Source organism: Bombus vancouverensis, chromosome 4, assembly GCF_051014615.1.
Source record: "Bombus vancouverensis nearcticus chromosome 4, iyBomVanc1_principal, whole genome shotgun sequence".
NCBI lineage: Eukaryota > Metazoa > Arthropoda > Insecta > Hymenoptera > Apidae > Bombus > Bombus vancouverensis.
The window spans coordinates 17,797,155-17,815,930 of record NC_134914.1 but is presented as its reverse complement, the minus strand read 5'-3'; the positions used below and the strand labels follow the sequence as shown (position 1 = coordinate 17,815,930).

General features: G+C 35.9%; 2 protein-coding genes and 1 long non-coding RNA gene across 6 annotated transcripts; 2 read left to right on the top strand and 1 right to left on the bottom strand.

The window, feature by feature from the left end:
• The first annotated feature begins 239 nt into the window (after positions 1–239).
• Positions 240–6,176, top strand: spz6 (Spaetzle domain-containing protein 6). 2 transcript variants are annotated; one of them, XM_076617616.1, is made up of 8 exons: positions 240–683; positions 4,042–4,234; positions 4,340–4,457; positions 4,544–4,654; positions 4,735–4,842; positions 4,917–5,183; positions 5,264–5,540; positions 5,617–6,176. In XM_076617616.1, the coding sequence occupies exons 2-8, from the start codon at positions 4,042–4,044 to the stop codon at positions 5,722–5,724; spliced, it is 1,182 nt and encodes a 393-aa protein (XP_076473731.1). In that variant the 5' UTR covers positions 240–683; the 3' UTR covers positions 5,725–6,176. The 2 variants fall into 2 exon arrangements, with proteins under 2 accessions (XP_076473731.1, XP_033206902.1); XM_033351011.2 differs by lacking the exon at positions 240–683 and adding an exon at positions 1,400–1,530.
• On the bottom strand, positions 691–3,500 carry LOC143302543 (uncharacterized). Its single transcript, XR_013058135.1, has 2 exons — positions 3,387–3,500; positions 691–1,479 (listed from the first exon to the last, which is right to left on the bottom strand). It is a non-coding gene; the product is annotated as an uncharacterized LOC143302543 (long non-coding RNA).
• Positions 6,177–8,834: 2,658 nt separating the features above from the next.
• GlcAT-P (Glucuronyltransferase P) lies at positions 8,835–18,661 on the top strand. 3 transcript variants are annotated; one of them, XM_033351113.2, is made up of 5 exons: positions 8,835–9,841; positions 14,347–14,555; positions 14,632–15,025; positions 15,775–15,932; positions 16,099–18,661. In XM_033351113.2, exons 2-5 carry the CDS (start codon positions 14,358–14,360, stop codon positions 16,495–16,497), a joined length of 1,149 nt encoding a protein of 382 aa, XP_033207004.1. In that variant the 5' UTR covers positions 8,835–9,841; positions 14,347–14,357; the 3' UTR covers positions 16,498–18,661. The 3 variants fall into 3 exon arrangements, with proteins under 3 accessions (XP_033207004.1, XP_076474445.1, XP_076474446.1); XM_076618330.1 differs by lacking the exon at positions 8,835–9,841 and adding an exon at positions 13,006–13,046; XM_076618331.1 differs by lacking the exon at positions 8,835–9,841 and adding an exon at positions 13,225–13,526.
• Positions 18,662–18,776: the final 115 nt, after the last annotated feature.

The following is an 18,776-nucleotide window of genomic DNA, read 5'->3' as shown; positions in this document are numbered from 1 at the left end:
TGTTTAAATTTCGACGAAACGTGCTACAAATTTTGCGCTTTGATTTTTTCATATCTACGATTTTTCCAAATATATAACGTTGTGAGATAGATTCCGAATCGTGAAATTTAAAAAAATTCATTTCCCAATGTATTTTATCGTTAAACTTCGGTATAAGTTGAACTTAACCAAAATTCGAAGAGGACAAGTATTTCATATGTAATCATTCGCCTAAATACGATAAGCGTAACTATAAAATTTTAGGATGACCATAACGTATTAACATGTGAAGAATAAAAAATACGGTTTATACGCCAATGCGTAGATCGACAGGTTGCCGTTCCACATTCCTCTTTGTACCCTTGCCATGGAAGGATGTTCAATGAGTCGATGGCCTTGACCAACTACTATAGCGACGTGCATTTCCGGAAATGCTTTGCTCTCGCCTCATGAGATCTTTCTTCTATGTAACAAGTCATGTAGCTATAAAATAGTGGTTCAAAAGAAAACTGGTAAGAATGTTCTATTAAAAAACGGAGTATAGTATTACGATGTGATACTTTTTCAACAAAATAAATGGAAAATTTATAATACATTAAATAAATGTCGAAATTATGATTTTGTGTTCATACTATTAAATCACAAATATATTTGTAACCAGCGGAAAACAAAATAAAACTATAGAAGTGTTGGAAAATTGAAATGTAAGTATACAATTTTCTAGTTACTTTATTTATATAATCTTAATATGAGTGGTTGTGCATATTTGTTTATCCAGATTTCGAGAGAAATTCCTTTCAAAAACTGTGTCCTTTCTGGAAAGTAATGATTATATTGGAATGTCGCGACAGTTATATACAAATGGCGATGAGTAACAGTAACATTGATAACCTGTAGTTACCTATAGCTTATAAGCTGTTCGTATCTTTATCTCACAGAATCACTTCCCGCTATCGTCACTTCTATCTTGCATATCTCGCGCGTACGCATGCGCGATAGATCGCGGCGCGCCATGGTATAAATTTTACTTATTCTAATTACAGGAACACTATACTATACATATACATATGGAAAAAAAATTTTTCTAATTATATATTCGTAAGAAGCGGAAATGGAAATTATAATTTTAATAATGATTCAACAGTGATTCGTCTATGTTTAACAGATTACATATAAAAATTCGTTTAATTAAAAAAAATTTGTAATTGGAATTTCCGAATTTTTAATTTTGTGGGTTTATAAAATTTAATTTAACGTCTTTGCATTTTTAAAGCATATCGAAAAATTCTAAACGTAATGACTAAGTTTTGAAGTGCGTTGGGGCGTGATTTGAAGTGGAATGGTGGATGGCTTTGGTGGTGATGAGTACGGGACCGAAGACAGGTGGCTCCTTATACCATAGCACGGGTTCGATGTGTTCAGTTTTGCTATGACCGCCGACTGGTCACGAGACATCTCCGAGGTAGAACCCCTATTTTGAGTTTAATACATTTTGTTTCCCTGTCAAAGAAGAAAAAAAGCGACACTACAATGGAATATCGAACATTTATCGTGAGTTGACAATGTAATCGTTATTTTCTTTCTCTTCCTTTTTCTTTTTTTACTTTTATCTTTTAATCACTAAGAATTGTTATCATATTATTTTTATCCTATTGCTTTCTTAATAATAAATTATTTTCATGTAAGTATAATGAATCAATAATTTGGAACGAATTATATATAAAAGTGAATATAGAACCATAATATTTTTTAAATCGCTTCTTCTCAAAACTGACCTCGTACAAGTATAACTGATTACAATTTCTATGGAATCAAGCGCCAAATATACTCGATCGGTGCGCATTCTAGATGAACTGTAGCGGAAAAGGTTCAATAAATTCAATACCTTCACGTTAGTCGATGCTTATTATAGAAATGTCCCGCATTCAGTAATCGCAGGGAACCGGTATAAAGTAATACCGTTACACAAATGCGTAATAAATGTCATGGCGGGAAAAGTATACTTTTACGTCTTTTTTAATATCGCCTCTTGTCAATGGAATGTCAAATGTTAATCGAACGCGATTTAAATAATCACAAATCTGACTGATACCTTGCCTTGGTATTCTGAAAATGATTTATGATTTTACTTTACAATGAACAAAATTTTCAAAACCAACGGAAATCGTAACGGAATCTAACGATGACTTCTATCTCATTTTATTAGTTTATCATTAAAACTTGCTTTTGAGAGTTGTCACCAACTAAAAAGAAAGTAGTACATAACCTATTAAACAAAATAGAAACCTAAGATCTTTTCAACCACATGTCTCTCTCAAAACTATGTAACTCTTGCTGAAACAATATTTTTCCAATTCTGGGAATGGAGTAAATATTTCGATTAACAATCATACAAAGCATCACCATAGACTAATTTGACACGAATTATGAATACAAATTTTGCCTGTCATATCCATACCGAGTGACAGGGGACTGGCATCCTACCTTTCCTAATCGTGCCCTAGGCATTAGAACAGATAAATAATAGAAAGAAAATGCTACTCATTCACAGAAATCTTAATTCGGTATTATTTTCCTGATAAAACATACGATACAGCCAATAAATGTACTCTTGATAGTAGCAACCACAAAAATACTATATACAGGGTGGTTGGTAACTAGTGGTACAAGCGGAAAGAGAGTGATTCTACGTGAAAAAAGAAGTCGAAAATATAGAATAAAAATATTTTTTTTAATTTTTTTCTTTTTTTAATTTTTCCATCGAGACAACGATCTACAGTGAGATCCGTTATAACTTACCGCACGCGTACCGAGCGAAAATTCAAAGTCGATTTTCTCGAAAACGAAGCCTCGAACGAAACATTTTTATTCTATATTTTCGACTTCTTTTTTTCGCGTAGAATCACTCTCTTTCCGCTTGTACCACCAGTTACCAACCTGTATATGTATTGGGTTAGGTTGGGGTTAGGTTAGGTTAGGTATATTTTTAAAGAAATTTAAAGGTAGATTTCATGCATGTCTCAGATACAAACCTTAGCGTCTGGATAATGTAGTATTAGATATTTTACTTAACAATTATCTTTCCTCCATAATCTTTCAAGTAGTTTCATAATATATTTCTTGAGAATATTCGCACTTAAAGTATAAATCATTTTTTCTTATAAAGAGGTTTCATTCCTTTATCGATGTTTATAAAGATATGAATCCGCGTAAACATCCGCAGCTTACATATAATAATGATACAAATAGTACAGTGTGCGTAGAAATTTGAAAAAATCTTTTGGGCAACCAAATTTCTCGTCGATTCGATTATCACAATTTTCTTGGTCAAACGAATAATCATTCTGTGAATCTGTACAAATGTGTAGTCAAAGAGGCAGCAAAATAAATGATCTATGGTAGCTTACACGATTAATGAAATATCCTCTGATAGTTCCACATGACGATTTTTATCCTCGAAATTCCTGAAGGTTAAACAGCCGAAAGAATGTAACGGCTGGCGAACGTGCACGCTTAGTGGGGCAGTCAGTATACAAGACTATAGTCTCGGGGTATTAATAGTCCGCGGAGCGTGGACCGAGTACCGTTAAGGCCGAATACGATACACGTCGGTATCTTACTAACGGGGAATACCTTGTAAGACCGAAACGCGTAGAGACGAAGGATCATCGACAAGCTAGTTCAAACAACTTGTTGTTTGTATTTCGTTGATCCTGGCTTCCATTCGAATAAAGCTTCCCTTCTGTTGTAGCCAACTTGTTGGATCTATGAAATGTTAGCACGAACCGTCTGTTTGCTTTGAGTTAAGATTTTAATTAAGCTACAATAACGATTAAGTCGAATGAAGTTTCGTAGTTTTGAGACACTGATAAATACGCGATCCAGACGAAAAGGTAAAATAGAGGAAATCAATGTATAACAATGATTATATAATTTAATTTCACAAACGGCATAAAAAGATGATTATTGTGATTAAGCAATGTCGCAAATAAAGAGAACCAGTGTAAATATTTATGCGAAAGAGGTTAGGGGTATTGTACTTATCATGTGTGAATTTTGTAGATGGTACTTTTATGCATTTTGTGCCACGCAAATGAATATTCGGACACGAAACAATCGAAACCAAATGACGTCGATTCGACGACAGAATCTAACGAACCTCCAGAAGGATATTACGCCTTCGTGAAGTCACCGAACGCAGAACCGCCTAAAGTGAGGCCGCCACCTTATATAGATAGCGACAAAGAATGCTATGGTACGCATTTCAAAGTTGTGCCACTTTAATATCATGCGTCAGCAAAGAAGGAATACAAATTATTCTCTCTGCTACTTCCAAATAAACGTACATGAATGATTCTAGACACCGGTAAACAGGGAAAGGGTTACGTTTCCATACACAATATTTGCGGGGATCTTAACAAGGGTTATATCCCGCGAAATCCTATGAATCAGTATTTCAATGGCTCGTCGTATCCTTTGTAAGTGTAACAAAATTATTTATATGATGAGATATCATGATAAATTCTAACCGTGATTTGATATCCTTTCTCATTTTTTCTTATAGCGCGCTGTTGAAAAATCACACGTTGAAATTTCTAAGCAAAGCGCTGCCTATACTCAAGGCTGACGATTCATTGCCGAAGGTCGCCACGGTGCAATCCTATTTCCAGAATTCGTTAGTAATTATATAGAAACGTAAATCTATCGTTGGGTTGTCGTTTTGTAAAATGTACTTTTTTTTCCTAATATCGACAGTGTCGACACCGACGAGAAAGGAAGTAGAAGCAAGCGATCGTCCGATTCGGAAAGCGCCTTGGATACTCTCAGAAACGGTCGTAAATTCTGCGAAAATGGTGGAGGAGTGTAAGTCGCTAAACGAATTATTTTCAAAAATACAAGTTTGAATTTTGAACTATAATTTCTGTTTTACGCCAAAGAGTTTGCATGCTGTACAAGGCTATACAAGGTGAACCATTGGCTACCTCAGCAGCTGAACGCCGTGACGAGCCCTCCACCCCTGAGTACCGTCAACGAACACCGCCACAAGAGAAGCCAGAATACACCGGTCCACCCACTCCTTGTCCAGCTAAAGTGGAGTACGCTACACCAGTGTTCGCCAAGAACTATCAAGGAGTTTGGCGCTACGTGGTGCAAATCCCTTACGAGGGTTACTTCACTCAGACGATCGAAGTAACCCGATGCATGTAATATGACAGAGCATATGCAATTATCGTAACCAATTGTTATCGTCGAGCGATTTTTAATATTAATCGATCTTTCACAGGCAATCAAGATGTCATTACTTGGATGGTGGCTGTCTGTCGTCGCCAAGATGGACTAGTTTGCTAGTAGCAGAGATCTTCTATCCTGACACGTTTTTGGAAGAAAATCAAAATTCTAGAATCAACGGCCTGAGGGATACTGCCGGTTCACCGCCGCCTGTTCACGATTTCCAGAATTATCAACAATATTTACAGAAACGTGCCGGGGAGAATGAAGCTCGCAACAGCGGATCGTCCCAGCATCATTGCGACGGTGTCGACGAAATGGGTTGTTTCCAGGTAATCGGACGATTTAAAATGTTCCAAGTGAAAATTTTGTTTAACAGTTTCTTGACCCCGTTTGTATGCGATACAGGTAAGATTGTACTACGATTGGTTCCTGGTGCCAGGAAGCTGCAAGTGTTGGCGTCCCGATTACTTCAACCGCTATGTTCGTCGTAGCGGGTCTAACGTCGAATTGTGATGGCAATATCGCGTGTCAAATCACGTAAATGAGCAAGAAGACGCGCTTGCGTGATATGACTGATACGATTAAATCGATAAGCTTGTCAGATTCTGTGAAATAGCCTGTTTTGATCGATCGATGATCAAACGACTATTTGTTTGATAACTGAATAGGAAAAATGTTAGAATCGAACATACACTTTTTAGACAATACCTACGTAGAAGATCGTATTTCAGCAAATCATCGAATGAGGAGAATTAAAGTGGATCCACTGAGTGCGATCGATAATCTAGCTTTAATATAATACTTTGTTGTATTAAATTCGCAGCATTGTGCACCTTAAAGACTGAAGAGAAGTACCATTGTCGTGAACGCAGTAGAACGCGCTAATGAAGTTGCATCAACGCGCGTTGTTACTAAGTACATATTTCTTTTTTTAAATAATCCACGTTTCGCACTGTATGAAAGTATGATTTGCATTTTTCATTTACCAAGATACGTTGTTAAATTAACGCAGTAGAATAGCTATAGAATCCTTTCCTGTTTTCTTTTTTTACTTGTCACTGTCCTTCATTAATATCTCAATGGTATTAAAATGAAATTCATACATGAATAATTAGAACCCTTATTAACAGTTATATAAACATTAAATTTTTTATTTAAAAAATACGTACAATCGACATTAGGATATCTTTGACAGAAATCCGGAACTATATTCATTCGGTTATCGAGATATTTTATTTTACAAATAATGAAACTGTACATTATTATATTTCCGTTCTTTACCTATTCGAAAATTATATGTTATATATAGTTCCGAGGGCTGAGCAAATTCCACGTTCGTTGTCAAAGACACGAGCCAACTTCTAAACTACCCACTGAAACCAGTCGTTCTACTTTTTAAATGTTGACGTAGAAACGACTACATTTAAGTCAACGTAAAATCATACGTTTCATTCTATAACTACTTATTACGTAATTTACATAATATGTCCATATTTCAATGTTGCAACATTCTTTGAACACGGATACGACGTTCACCTATTTAAATAAATAAACAATTCTAATATATATTGTTAAAATTGCGTGATAAGAGATTCCTTTAAAAATGTCGTATCTCTATTGTTCTCCTAACCTATCTCATCCGCCGATAAAAATCAGTGACAGGCATTATAAGAAATACAGATAATTAAACAAGCGTTTCCTTCCTAATTCTGCACGCTAATAGAAGTTCCATGCTCTATTTTAGATCGTTGATAATCGAATTTACACGCGAACTCATTCGAACTCTGCTGATTAGGTAATGCAAAAGCCGAAAGTACCTACTTTCTAAATTTATAAAATGGTTCGTTTCTGTGTAGGTCATGGCTCGACTTTACTGTATGCTTCTCTTTTCCTCTTTTCCTTCATTCCTCTCTTCATACGTATTTCACGCAACAACGCTTGACAATTGAACACGTAATTCCTGCATTATGCATTTTAACCGCAACGAGTGCAGGATACGACCAAAAACACAAGGAAGTTCGGACAACATCGTTTACAAGTCCCTCTCGAGATTCGTAGGCAACCGTGGCCATTTACAATACTACACACTACCGTGTGTATAGTGTATAAGTATTGCCAGGTTGGATCAATACTCCGGTCGCTGAAAGACGAGGTGAGAGGTAGTGGAAACGACGATACTCGGAGAGAGAGAGACTACCGCATGGTGTCTGTTGAGCATGGTTATCGAGCGATTCCACTTGTTATGGGGCCGTTGAGTTAAAAACATTGGGGAAAATTCGTATTGAGTTTACTTTGTCACTGTATACAAACAATAATGAGCAACTAATTTGTTTAAACAACTTGATCGAAAAAGTGCTTTAAAAACCGATTCATTAATCCGCCAAATAAATTTTCTCTCACTCTTTCATTACATTTCTGTGATGGTAACAAAACCGGTCGATCTATTTGCTTCATTAAATACGTCATAGATTAAACTTAAGAGTTGGGATCGGTATATCTTGAAAGATTTATCCGTTCGATGATCGATCTATATTTTTGCTTAATCGATATATGAACTTAACCCTCGAATACCAGTCGCTATCGTAGCCAACCGGCGAATGTTTAGTTGAGTCACGTTGTATCGTACCCAACAAAACATATTTCCCCACTTAAACAATAGCTTGTAATGTAACTCCACGTTTAATCCAGATAGTTGCATCACAATGTTTTTCATTTGACGGAGATTACATTTCTAAATTAACTTTCCATCGTAGTTGGTAAGGATTCACGAGAATTTGTAATCAAGAGAAGTAAAGTCAAAGAAATTAGAACTTGCCGTAAGGATTTAAGAAAAAAAAAGCTATTTTACATTGTAAATAATGTACTTATCATGTATGATGATTACTTACAGATAGAGATTTATATTCAATCTAATCTATAGTTTGATTTATATATTTGCTATTTATGATGTATAATCTATCGATGTTATTATATTTTATCGAGGAGACACAGGATTTAACACTTTTTTCAATAACTTATCTTCGATAAACTTCGATAGTGTATTTTAAAATTGTACAATTTTCATTGCAAGTAGTAAACGTCATAAACCTGTATATAGATGATTATAATTACAATGGTATAGTGGATGTAAATGGATGTACATAATTATACTCATATCTGAATAAAACTAAAGTTCATTTTGCCAAAAGCACTTACATGTTTTTGATAATTGTAAAAATAAATTCATAGTTCGTCATTTTGACTATTGGGTATGGTAGTTGTACTTATTAAGGCGACAAAGGTAGAGGATGTATTGGAAAACTGATACCAAAATTCAATTGACCATCTGATCGCTCGATCCGAAACAGTCACCACGCGGATGTTTCAAAGATCGATAAAAACACCTACTCTGCGTCAAATAAGTACATTCTCCCACGTGATTCAGTGCAGCGCGCATATATATCGCGATATACATATGTATTATATATACATACATACATACATGTATATATATAGATAGATAGATGTATATGTATAATGTATATATGTACACATATAAGAGCAGTGACGGCGGCGTGTCGGCTGCTGCGCCAGCTGAAACGAAATAGTGGGGATATGCGAACGTAGACGGATCGCACAAGGGGAATGCGACGAAGGAACAGTTCAGTATCAGCCGACGGAGGAGTGTCGTTTTGTCGTTGTTCGATCGAATTCTCCGTCAACTATGCTGTTTCCGCTTTTCGCTGACAGAACACGAATGAAACGTACGGTGGACAGGCACGTGATTAATGAAACAATCGACTAGGGTTCGACGTCGTCACGAACATCCAGTCGGTTTGTGGTCGACTTCAAAACGATCAGTTCTCGTTCGAGACACACGACATGTGGCCAAAATTTCGAAGCGGCTCAAGACTCTTCGCTAAAAATACATTTGCCAAACTATCAAAGTGTTACAAGATTAGAGTGAAAGCAGAGATCAGTGATACGTTCTAATGAAAGGCGTTCTTTTTCTGAATCATGTCAGTGACAACGTGCTTCCGTCACCCGGTCTTTCGAACGTAGTCGTGATATCATGAAAATTTATGAAACTCAACCGAAGACAGCAATCTCTTGATTATCCCCTTAGTTATTCACGTGCCGTGAAAGCCTCGTGATCGTTTGTCAGTCTATCTGCATCGCGCAGGGAAACGAGCGCGATTCGGTGAAACATCATCGCGCATCGATGGAGTCCGTCGCAGTTGTTAAATGGATCTTCTCCTTGTAGCAACAACTATATTCGAAACTTGCGAATTCGTTGTGAAAATATAGACGAAATTTGTTGGTAAAAATTATGAGAAAACAACGTCGTTTATACTGTTCCCTTTATCGAACGCATTAAATTCGATGCACGGATGCATGGTACGGTGAAACAATCACGGAACATACGTATGCAGGAAAATCACTAGTGTCGAATTTCAATCGGGACTCCCCACGTCCCATCAATAATGTTACTAAACGATATCAGTAACATAGCTACCGTGCCATTGTTTCTCGTCTTGTAAAAAACGCGCGAACATTTGACATGTGCGATAAGCCGAATTCTATACAAGTTACATAAACGAGAAGCAGAACAATTACTACTCGTGAGCGGAGCATGAACACCGTTTATCAGGTAAGTTTTAATTGTCTCGATTGAATAGGGGGCATTCATGGTTCGTTAGATCGATACTAATATCGAAGATGAATTAGTCGATCGTGAAAGTTCATGTTAGTCTACAGAAATCAAGTGGAAAGAGGACTTTCGAGAAAATGCTTAAAACTGGTAGCTTTGAACTTTATTGATTAAATATTATTAAATTAAAACCAAGTTTAACGCTCGCACAACTAATTTTGATAACTAAAAAGTAGTATACAAGAATCCAGGCTTATTCGTACGTTTTGTCCGGCTATGGTTGACTCATACGAGATCTGACTACTGGAGAAAAGCAAAGGAATGTATTTTTAACGGTCCATGCAATATATTTTGATGTTCCATACTTGATTTTGATCGATGGAGGACACATACGTTTTTGTTTTCCTATTTTTGCGAATTATTTGAAAAAATTACTATAAGTTAGAATTAACCCAAACAAAGTAGCCCATGGCCCGGTATCCGAGGGTTAACCAGGCGATGAGGTTATAACCACCGAACTACTTTGATTTTGCGTGTCGGTAACTTTGCTGCTTATTACCGGCTAGAAAAGGAGGGGAAACTGAGTTAGAAACGTTCGAAACATACATTGAACATAGATGGAGTTCTTTGATTAAAAGAAAAGGCACGATTTCATTCAAAAGCAGAGGAAAATTCGCCGGTGCCATTAAAGTGGCGCCACTAAATTGAAAGGGTTAACAAAGAGTTGGAGAATTGCAGCTTTTTGTGACCTACATATATGGCCGAAGTTGATACTGCAGCAAGTGATGTACGTCTGTCATGGCGCTAAATTAAGTCTAATCGATCCTTTAGTAGACTATTTGCAATCCTCTGATTTGATTATGTAATGCCGCGCACGTTACAATTTCCACTCTGTCTTTATTTCAACACAGATGTTTTCTCATTTTTCTTTTTCTTATTTTCTTGATATTACACTTTATTTGATAGCTTTTGTAGAACTGCCGAGCATCGACATCTTACGTTGGACCAACTGCTCACATATAAGGTACTTAACGGTAATATTATAAGCCCCGAGTTGTTGTCACGTTTTAATTTATTTGCATTCTTATCCACTTTTCAAGAATCACGCAGGACTCTTTACGATCAATTTAATTACACATATTAATTGTATCGTTATTAACGTGAAATATATTCTGCAGGTCGATCGACTATTTGGGTTTCGATATATACAGGCGGAATCGTTCTGATAAACTTATATCGCGTTTAATAATACGTTTAATAATTTTAATAATACATGTAATAATAACGATAATATAATACATCATTATATTTTGGTATATCTATTCGTATATGCATGGTAAAACTATTTCTATATATCTGAGTTCGAACAATCCGATCTATATATTTATTTTTATTATATTCGAGCATAATTTGATAAATGAAATTCCAGGTGGTAAAGAATAGACAGATTATATATATTTACAAACACATATGCTCGCATGGGATCGTTCGAGTTAGTGGCTGATAACACGGAGAGGAAGAAATTTTGGTTCAAACTTGGTGAAAACTTTTTTGTTATCCAGTGTGGTTGAAGCTGCTCCGTATTACTTTCGGGCTCGAGAAAAAGTAATTCAGCGTAACGATGAAATATAGTCGTCGATAATTCATCGATTGTTTGAACAAACAAAGTTACGAAAAGAATGTTTGAAAAAACAATTAACTCGTGAGATATATTATGAACGAGTAGATGATAAATTCTTCAGCCTCAAAAACGTAGACATGCATATTTTATCGGACGAATGGTTGAATAATTTTTCAACTAAAAAATTCCAGTTCGAGCAGCTTTTGTATTCTATGCAGCTTATGTATTGCAAGGCCAAAAGTTTAGATTAAATGGCAAAACTCTGAATGAAAGAGAAACTATCTTTGATCGATTAATCATACACAACAATCAGCAACAACGCGCTGAAGAAAACTTAACGTTTAAAAAATGTACTCGTTCCGCAAATTCCGTGGAAGCAGCAACGGAGCGTAATTTATCTTGCAGATGAAATTGTATGGAATTCCGTGCGTGAAGATTATTCTCATTCTCGTGGCAAATTTGCGGCTCTGCATAGTGAAATAAACGCGCGCTTTCATCGAAACTATCTTTGATATTGCATCAAGGAATAATGGTGACGGGCCTATGTGCGATTATTTTACATTTCACTCAATTCACTTTGGGCTCGAATTAAATATGGTTGCTCTACGTTGTATTTAATATGTCTAATATATTTTACACATTGTTTATTTTAAATAGTTCCCGAGCTGAAATTATTAACTATATGTAATAATATGTATATAATCCATTTTAATTTTACTTCTCAAATAATCGCACAACCATAAAATTCGACGCACTTCGTTCAACGGTGTAAAAATACCAATAATTTTTCCTCTATTTCTGTTTCTTTCCAACGAAACGATCGAACATTATTTTAGAAATTTAAATGATAGTTAAACGAAACTTTGGACGAAAACAGACAAGGCCTGCGGTTCTTCGCCGTAGTAATTAAACACAATTAGTGGAAATATACATAATTTATCGGATTATTTCAGCCTCGGTGCATTTCCAATCGTATCACACGAATATCGAATTTCTTTACTTTTTTTTTATTCCTCTTTTGTCAATGTTATCTTCAATCGAGCGTAATTATAAATATTTGATCAACGCTTTCGCCATCATTGACGTACTTGCAATAAGAAACAGAAGTTTTTATATTTACGCTTGTTTCTGTATCATTTTGCCGAGTGTAAGACGGTCAGGTGATACAAGATACAATTTCGACTTGTTTCACTTGTTGTGTTAAACGTCTACTTTACTATCGCCAATCGTCGCAAAGACATTCTCCTCCATTGCGTTAACTTCTTTTATTTCGTTTCCTTTATTAGACTATACACCGTTTATAAGAGATATAGAAACTATAAATCAATCGACCATACGAAAGAGACAGTAACGTACAAATATGTACCAACGTTATCAAAGTTTAATCTTACTAACACTAACCGAGTAACTAAAATATTATAGATACGTAAGTTCTTTTCTTTGCTAAATTCTAGAAAACACACGTTATCGTCATAAAAGCGAATAGATTAGTTTATCGAATCATATAAGAATTGAATAAACACTTGCGTAAAGGTATGTCAGTTGCTAAATCAATTGATGTGTATCGGATCGGTTCAATCGCAGGTCGGTGTCTCTGTTTTACCTTTTTTCTCTTTTAATCGCGCGGATACATTTATACAGATTTCTATCGACTAGGAATAAGACGACGATCGTTTCTGTGTTTAGAACGAAAATATTGATCGATATGTTTAAAACGTCGTAATAAATTACTCGGATGTTGTGCGTGACGTTCGTCAGTTTATTATTTGTTCACAGAGATAAGTTACGTCCTTGAAATTTTTCACGATATTTAAAAAACCGCAGTAGGTAATTCAGTTAAGGAACTACAATTGTATCGACGATTGAAAATCTGTATATTCGTGTCGACGTTAAGCATCCGTCGAATCCGTATCGAAACAACCTCTTGGAGAACCCACGACGTGTTCGCGAATTTACTTAAATACCAAGCATTAAACTCGTTGTTCGAAACATCGGTTCGATTTGTAACGAATTAATAAACCGAAGCAAGTTTCACGCAACTTGGACTAAACTAATCGAAGAATGGTGAGAATCTAGAGAGAAGAAGATTACCGATAAATAGAACATATATGAATACACGCGAAGACAGTTTTTCGAATGGAACATTTATTCAAAGATATTCTCAATTCTCATTATTCATTTATTTCTCAATTTTGAATCGCCTGCGAAAGTAGAAACGAACGATCGGAAATACCATCGCCGAGATAATTTCGCGAAATAGAATTGCATTCGCTGTCGGTTCCTTAACGTATCATGATGCATTACTCTTCGAGCGAAACGGTAAGCCACGATAATTTTCATTCTTGATAACGCGCAACTGGACGTTGCAGCTCGATAATTGCCGATAGAAGATCACAAACACTTACGATGCATCACGTATTTCTGGCGTATGTTAAAATTAATAAAACCTAATGACTTTTGAAAATCATGTATGCATAAAAGAGCATGCGTATCACCGGAAACATATATCTTATCGTTTCCCCTTTATAACGGCTTTGGTATACGACAGTATACACACTCCCTAATTTTACGAGCTCGTTTATTTGCAAAGCATCTTGATCGAAAAAAAAAAAAGAAACGAAAGACAGTGAAGCGAGAAAAACGAAGACTGTACGACTTCGTTATCTAGATGCTCGAGACCTTCCGAACAGTTAATAAATTAGCGTTACAAAACTCACGATCAATTTACGATAGCCATTAAGTAATTATATAACTATCTCTTTCGTGCTTGTACGATTCTCTAATCCTATACGAGATTCAGAGTGCTTGGCTTATTAGTTGTATTAATTAAAATAAAATATTGTATATAAATTTATTGTATATAAATGGTAATTTTTGTTCGCAGGTTTTGGTATAATGAAGTCATCCATGAAAATGGGTGTGGTAGCCATAATAGGTCTGTTCGTGGTGTTCTACCAATATCATTTGTCTACCAGTGTGAGATTCGATCAGATAAGTGACTTTAACACGGGTGGATCCGCGGAAGATGGTCCCGTTCTATCCCAGGAAGAAGTAGAACGCTACGTAAGGACGTCGAAATTCAGCGAAGAAATGGTAAACGTTGGAAGATGAAAGCTTCGCCTCGGGTTCGTTTAATCGCTCGTTTAAAACACAGTCCTTCTATTTGTAGATCAAAAGCGCTGTGCGCAGAGTTCAAGAGATTAACGGACTTAGTCCAGACATAGCGTCGATGTTAGTGCAACAGCTGATAAATCATTTGCACAAGAATATCTTCGAGCTGGGCGAGAACAATTCGAAGATCGCGCGATTCGAACCTAGTCGAAACGCCACATCGAACGAACAGCAAGAATCGTCGATGAAGTTGAACAAAACACCGGAACCGCTGTACATAATCACGCCGACGTATCGCCGACCAGAACAAATACCCGAGCTCACCAGGATGTCGCATACTTTGATGTTGGTAAAGAACATTTACTGGCTCGTTATCGAGGACGCGACCGTTGCTACCAAACAAGTCACGAGGCTGCTGGAGCGAACAGGATTGAAGTTCGAGCATCTGACGGGTAAATCCAATAGATTAGAAATTGGAACGGAATTCAAACGGAGCTACGACTAAATGGTATCAATCGTTAGCCTGGGCGAAATCTGTCGGCTATTCAACCATACTTTCTCCATTTCCTTTCTATGTTTCAAGCGTCTTTCGAGATAATTACTCTGTCCTAGGAAAAATGTTCTTCGCGTCGCTTTGTACCTCTCGTTCCAAGTTAAACGTATTTCGGTCGAGTTTCTCGTAACGACATCGTTACGGAGTGATAAAAACATAATGCGACTGGGCGACTCATAACGATGTTGATTGGAACAACGATATATTAATTATTTACATTATTTATTATATCGTTGTAATTCTTTCGTTATACGTCACTAACCGTCAAAATTAAAGATCGTGTTATTTTTGTATTTGTTCATATATATCATTTATTGACATGATCGAAAGAAGTAATTTCCAGTCTTTTCAAAATATCCCGCCATCGAGTCGACACACGCGCTGTAAATAGTTCCGGTGAGAATTAATTCCGTTGATCGACTGCCGTCTCGTCGGGAATTAATTGAAACAGCCGCAAAGCTCTCGATGAAAAAGCGTTATATCGATTTTGTTGGCCAGGCCAGTCTGTGTTTGAATATGTAGTTGTAATGGCCGATTCTCCCAAACGGGGTATCATGTCGGTCTTTGCATAAGCTAATTTATATTGGATCGTGACACAGAATTCGACGGTGTTGCCTCACCCGGACGCTTTTGCGTTTTCTTTTCCAGCTCCAATGCCCGAGAAGTATAAGCAGAAAAAGGGTGCCAAACCACGAGGCGTATCTAATCGAAATCGTGGCTTGCAATGGATCAGAGCGAATGCGACCAATGGCGTTTTTTATTTTGCTGATGACGATAATACCTATGACATAACTCTTTTTGACGAGGTATTATTTCTGCGAGCATATAATTCTTTCTAATTTACGTAGAGCGAGTATTGCTGATTTAAAGCAATGCACAAAATTGTATATTACTTCTGGTAATTTAGTTATCACGGTTACGGTTAGTTCAAAATATTATTGTAAGAATCAGAAATGCAATTATGTATTTTAGATCCGTAAAACGAAACGAGTCTCCATGTTCCCCGTTGGATTATGCACCAAATTTGGTTTAAGTTCTCCCATCATTAAAAACGAGAAGTTCGTTGGATTTTACGACGGTTGGATCGCTGGACGAAAATTCCCGGTCGATATGGCAGGTTTCGCGGTAAGCGTGAAGTTTCTACTTCAGAGGCCAAATGCATCGATGCCGTTTAAAGCCGGCTACGAGGAAGACGGTTTTCTGAAAAGTTTGGCGCCATTCGAACCAAAGGACATCGAATTCTTGGCCGACAACTGCACCAAGGTGCTCGCTTGGCACACGCAAACAAAAAAGAATGAACCAAGTGTGCCCCTTGATATGAAACTATATGGTGAAACGAACCTAGTTAAACTGAAACAACAAATAGTATGATGTAGTCTGACTACGATTGCACTTCCGAGTTCGATCTGATTTTAATCATTAATAAGTACGACAAACAAAGTGATTCAGTGCCTGAAGTATTGTAAAGTACGATTGGCGTAGCAATGATCTTCTTTTCTGGTTTTTTATTGGTTGACTGGTTGAACAGAGTTATTTCCCTTGTTATAAAAAGACACTATATAGGCTATCTTTTTACGTTGCTGTTTTCTTAAACAGACTGTAAAGTGGAATTATGATCTATGATAGAATCATATTAGATTATTTCATGTTATTCCATCTTATGTAGATTATTTAATCTTGAGCGACTGATAGATTTGAAACAAAATATAGCTTTCTTTATAACTCAAAATTTTTAAAAGAAGCTAATGTGCGAAGAAAATGGGAACTAACTAAACTTTGTTGCAGTGGTATGTTTCTGTATAGCATAGAGTATAGAGCGTTATTTTACATATTAACGTATTAATTTTAGTTGTAATGAATAATATATAATGCGTAGGGTAAAGACCAATTAGCGCGAGAAAATTAATTCGATCGAGTTACGATAAAACTAAGAGAACTGTGAGAAAGAAAGATCTTTACTGTTCAGTATATACAACTTCTTGCATTATCTTCCGTTTCGCCTTGCAAGTTGTTTGTTTTCTGTGTAGGTACCCTAAATTTGATATGTGTTCAACGGATCAATTTTTTTTAGAATTCCACAGTGAATAGCGTTCATCAAATCTTTAATGAAACAGAATGAATGCAAGTTACCTTTTATACTTATCGTTGTTGTACAAATATTGTTTTATAGTATATTTCTATAACAGCGTAATATATTTTTGTCTTATGAAACAACGAACAAATACAAAGTGTTTTGCGAAATAGCAAATAGGAAACCCTTAATATTTTAACGTTCTGTTTTTATAGTTAGGATCCTTAATATTATTAGTTCATATTATTTTGTGTTACTTTTAAGGAGATTGCCTACGTGTATAATATAATGTATTATGAAATTAGTCAGTCTTAAATGAAAAAAAGAAAACGTCGATGAAGGAAGACATTATGCACACCGGTTTTTAATGGATTGTATGAAATATCGTAAGATTATATATAGTTCGCGGCAGGAAGAACTTCGATCGTCGAACGTGAATTCATATCGAATGCATGCGTAGATAGGAAACAAATGAAATGTAACGAAGCGTTTCAAAAGGTCTGTAACCAAATCTCGCAAAGAAATGCTAATTTATACGGCTTTTAAATGATCAACGATTAAAGTCGAAAGTAGAGTATAATATGGAAATTAAAAAGTTATTTTGAAATTTTAATAGACCTTTTGAAGCTTCATCTTAATATGCAACATTAACCTACCAAAGTAATGCAAGTGATATACAAAAAAAATCTAAGTTAAACAGAGATATTTTTTAGTTCTTGATTATTGGAACTCGATGTTTCATTATCAAAACGTTTAAGTTCTCCGCGCTCTTGTTGCTCAAAATAAATAAGAAAAATAATTTAGAATGCTGCACGCATCTGGAACATTATTATCTAGTCTAACAACGTTGTAATGAATATTAAAATTATCAAAAAATCTATTACCGCAGTGTCGAGCGAATATAATTGTATATTACATGTTTCTTTGAAAATTCACAGGACAAACGCAAATTCATTTTTTATAATTTTTTGAAATATTCGATATTGAAGATTTTACAGTAGTGCTGCGTTAACTGACCGACATTTTTGAACATCAAGGATAATTGGAATTTTCTAGAAATATACCTCCTTTAATAACTGGCCAGAAGTCCCAACCCGTGGCCAATTAGCGAAGCACTATTATAATCTTTATGTTACAAACTATAAATATATTTATATATATTAGCCAGATTTTGTCGACACATAAACATAGTTTTGTGAAAGCGTATCGAGCACAACGTGTAAATTGTTAAACCAAGTCTGCAATTTCCTGCAATTTACTCGTACTCTAATTAAGCGGAGATACTATATCATGAAAGCAATAAACTCGTTGTTAGATAATGTTGGCTTTGTGCGAATCATGTCTTTGCGTGCGTGGATATTAATGACTTTAACAATCATAAAAAAAGGAAATGAACGATACATTTAATCTTTATCATGACAAAATAAAAGAAAAGTGAAAACAGCTTTGGACGGCTGATGAAAATATTTTGAATTTTACGCGCCTAGACCACACATGCGTACTTTGATCGTGGCATTTCCGTCTAACTCGCTGTCGCTACGTCAGTTCGATGTGACGTCAGTAACTGGTAAACGATTGC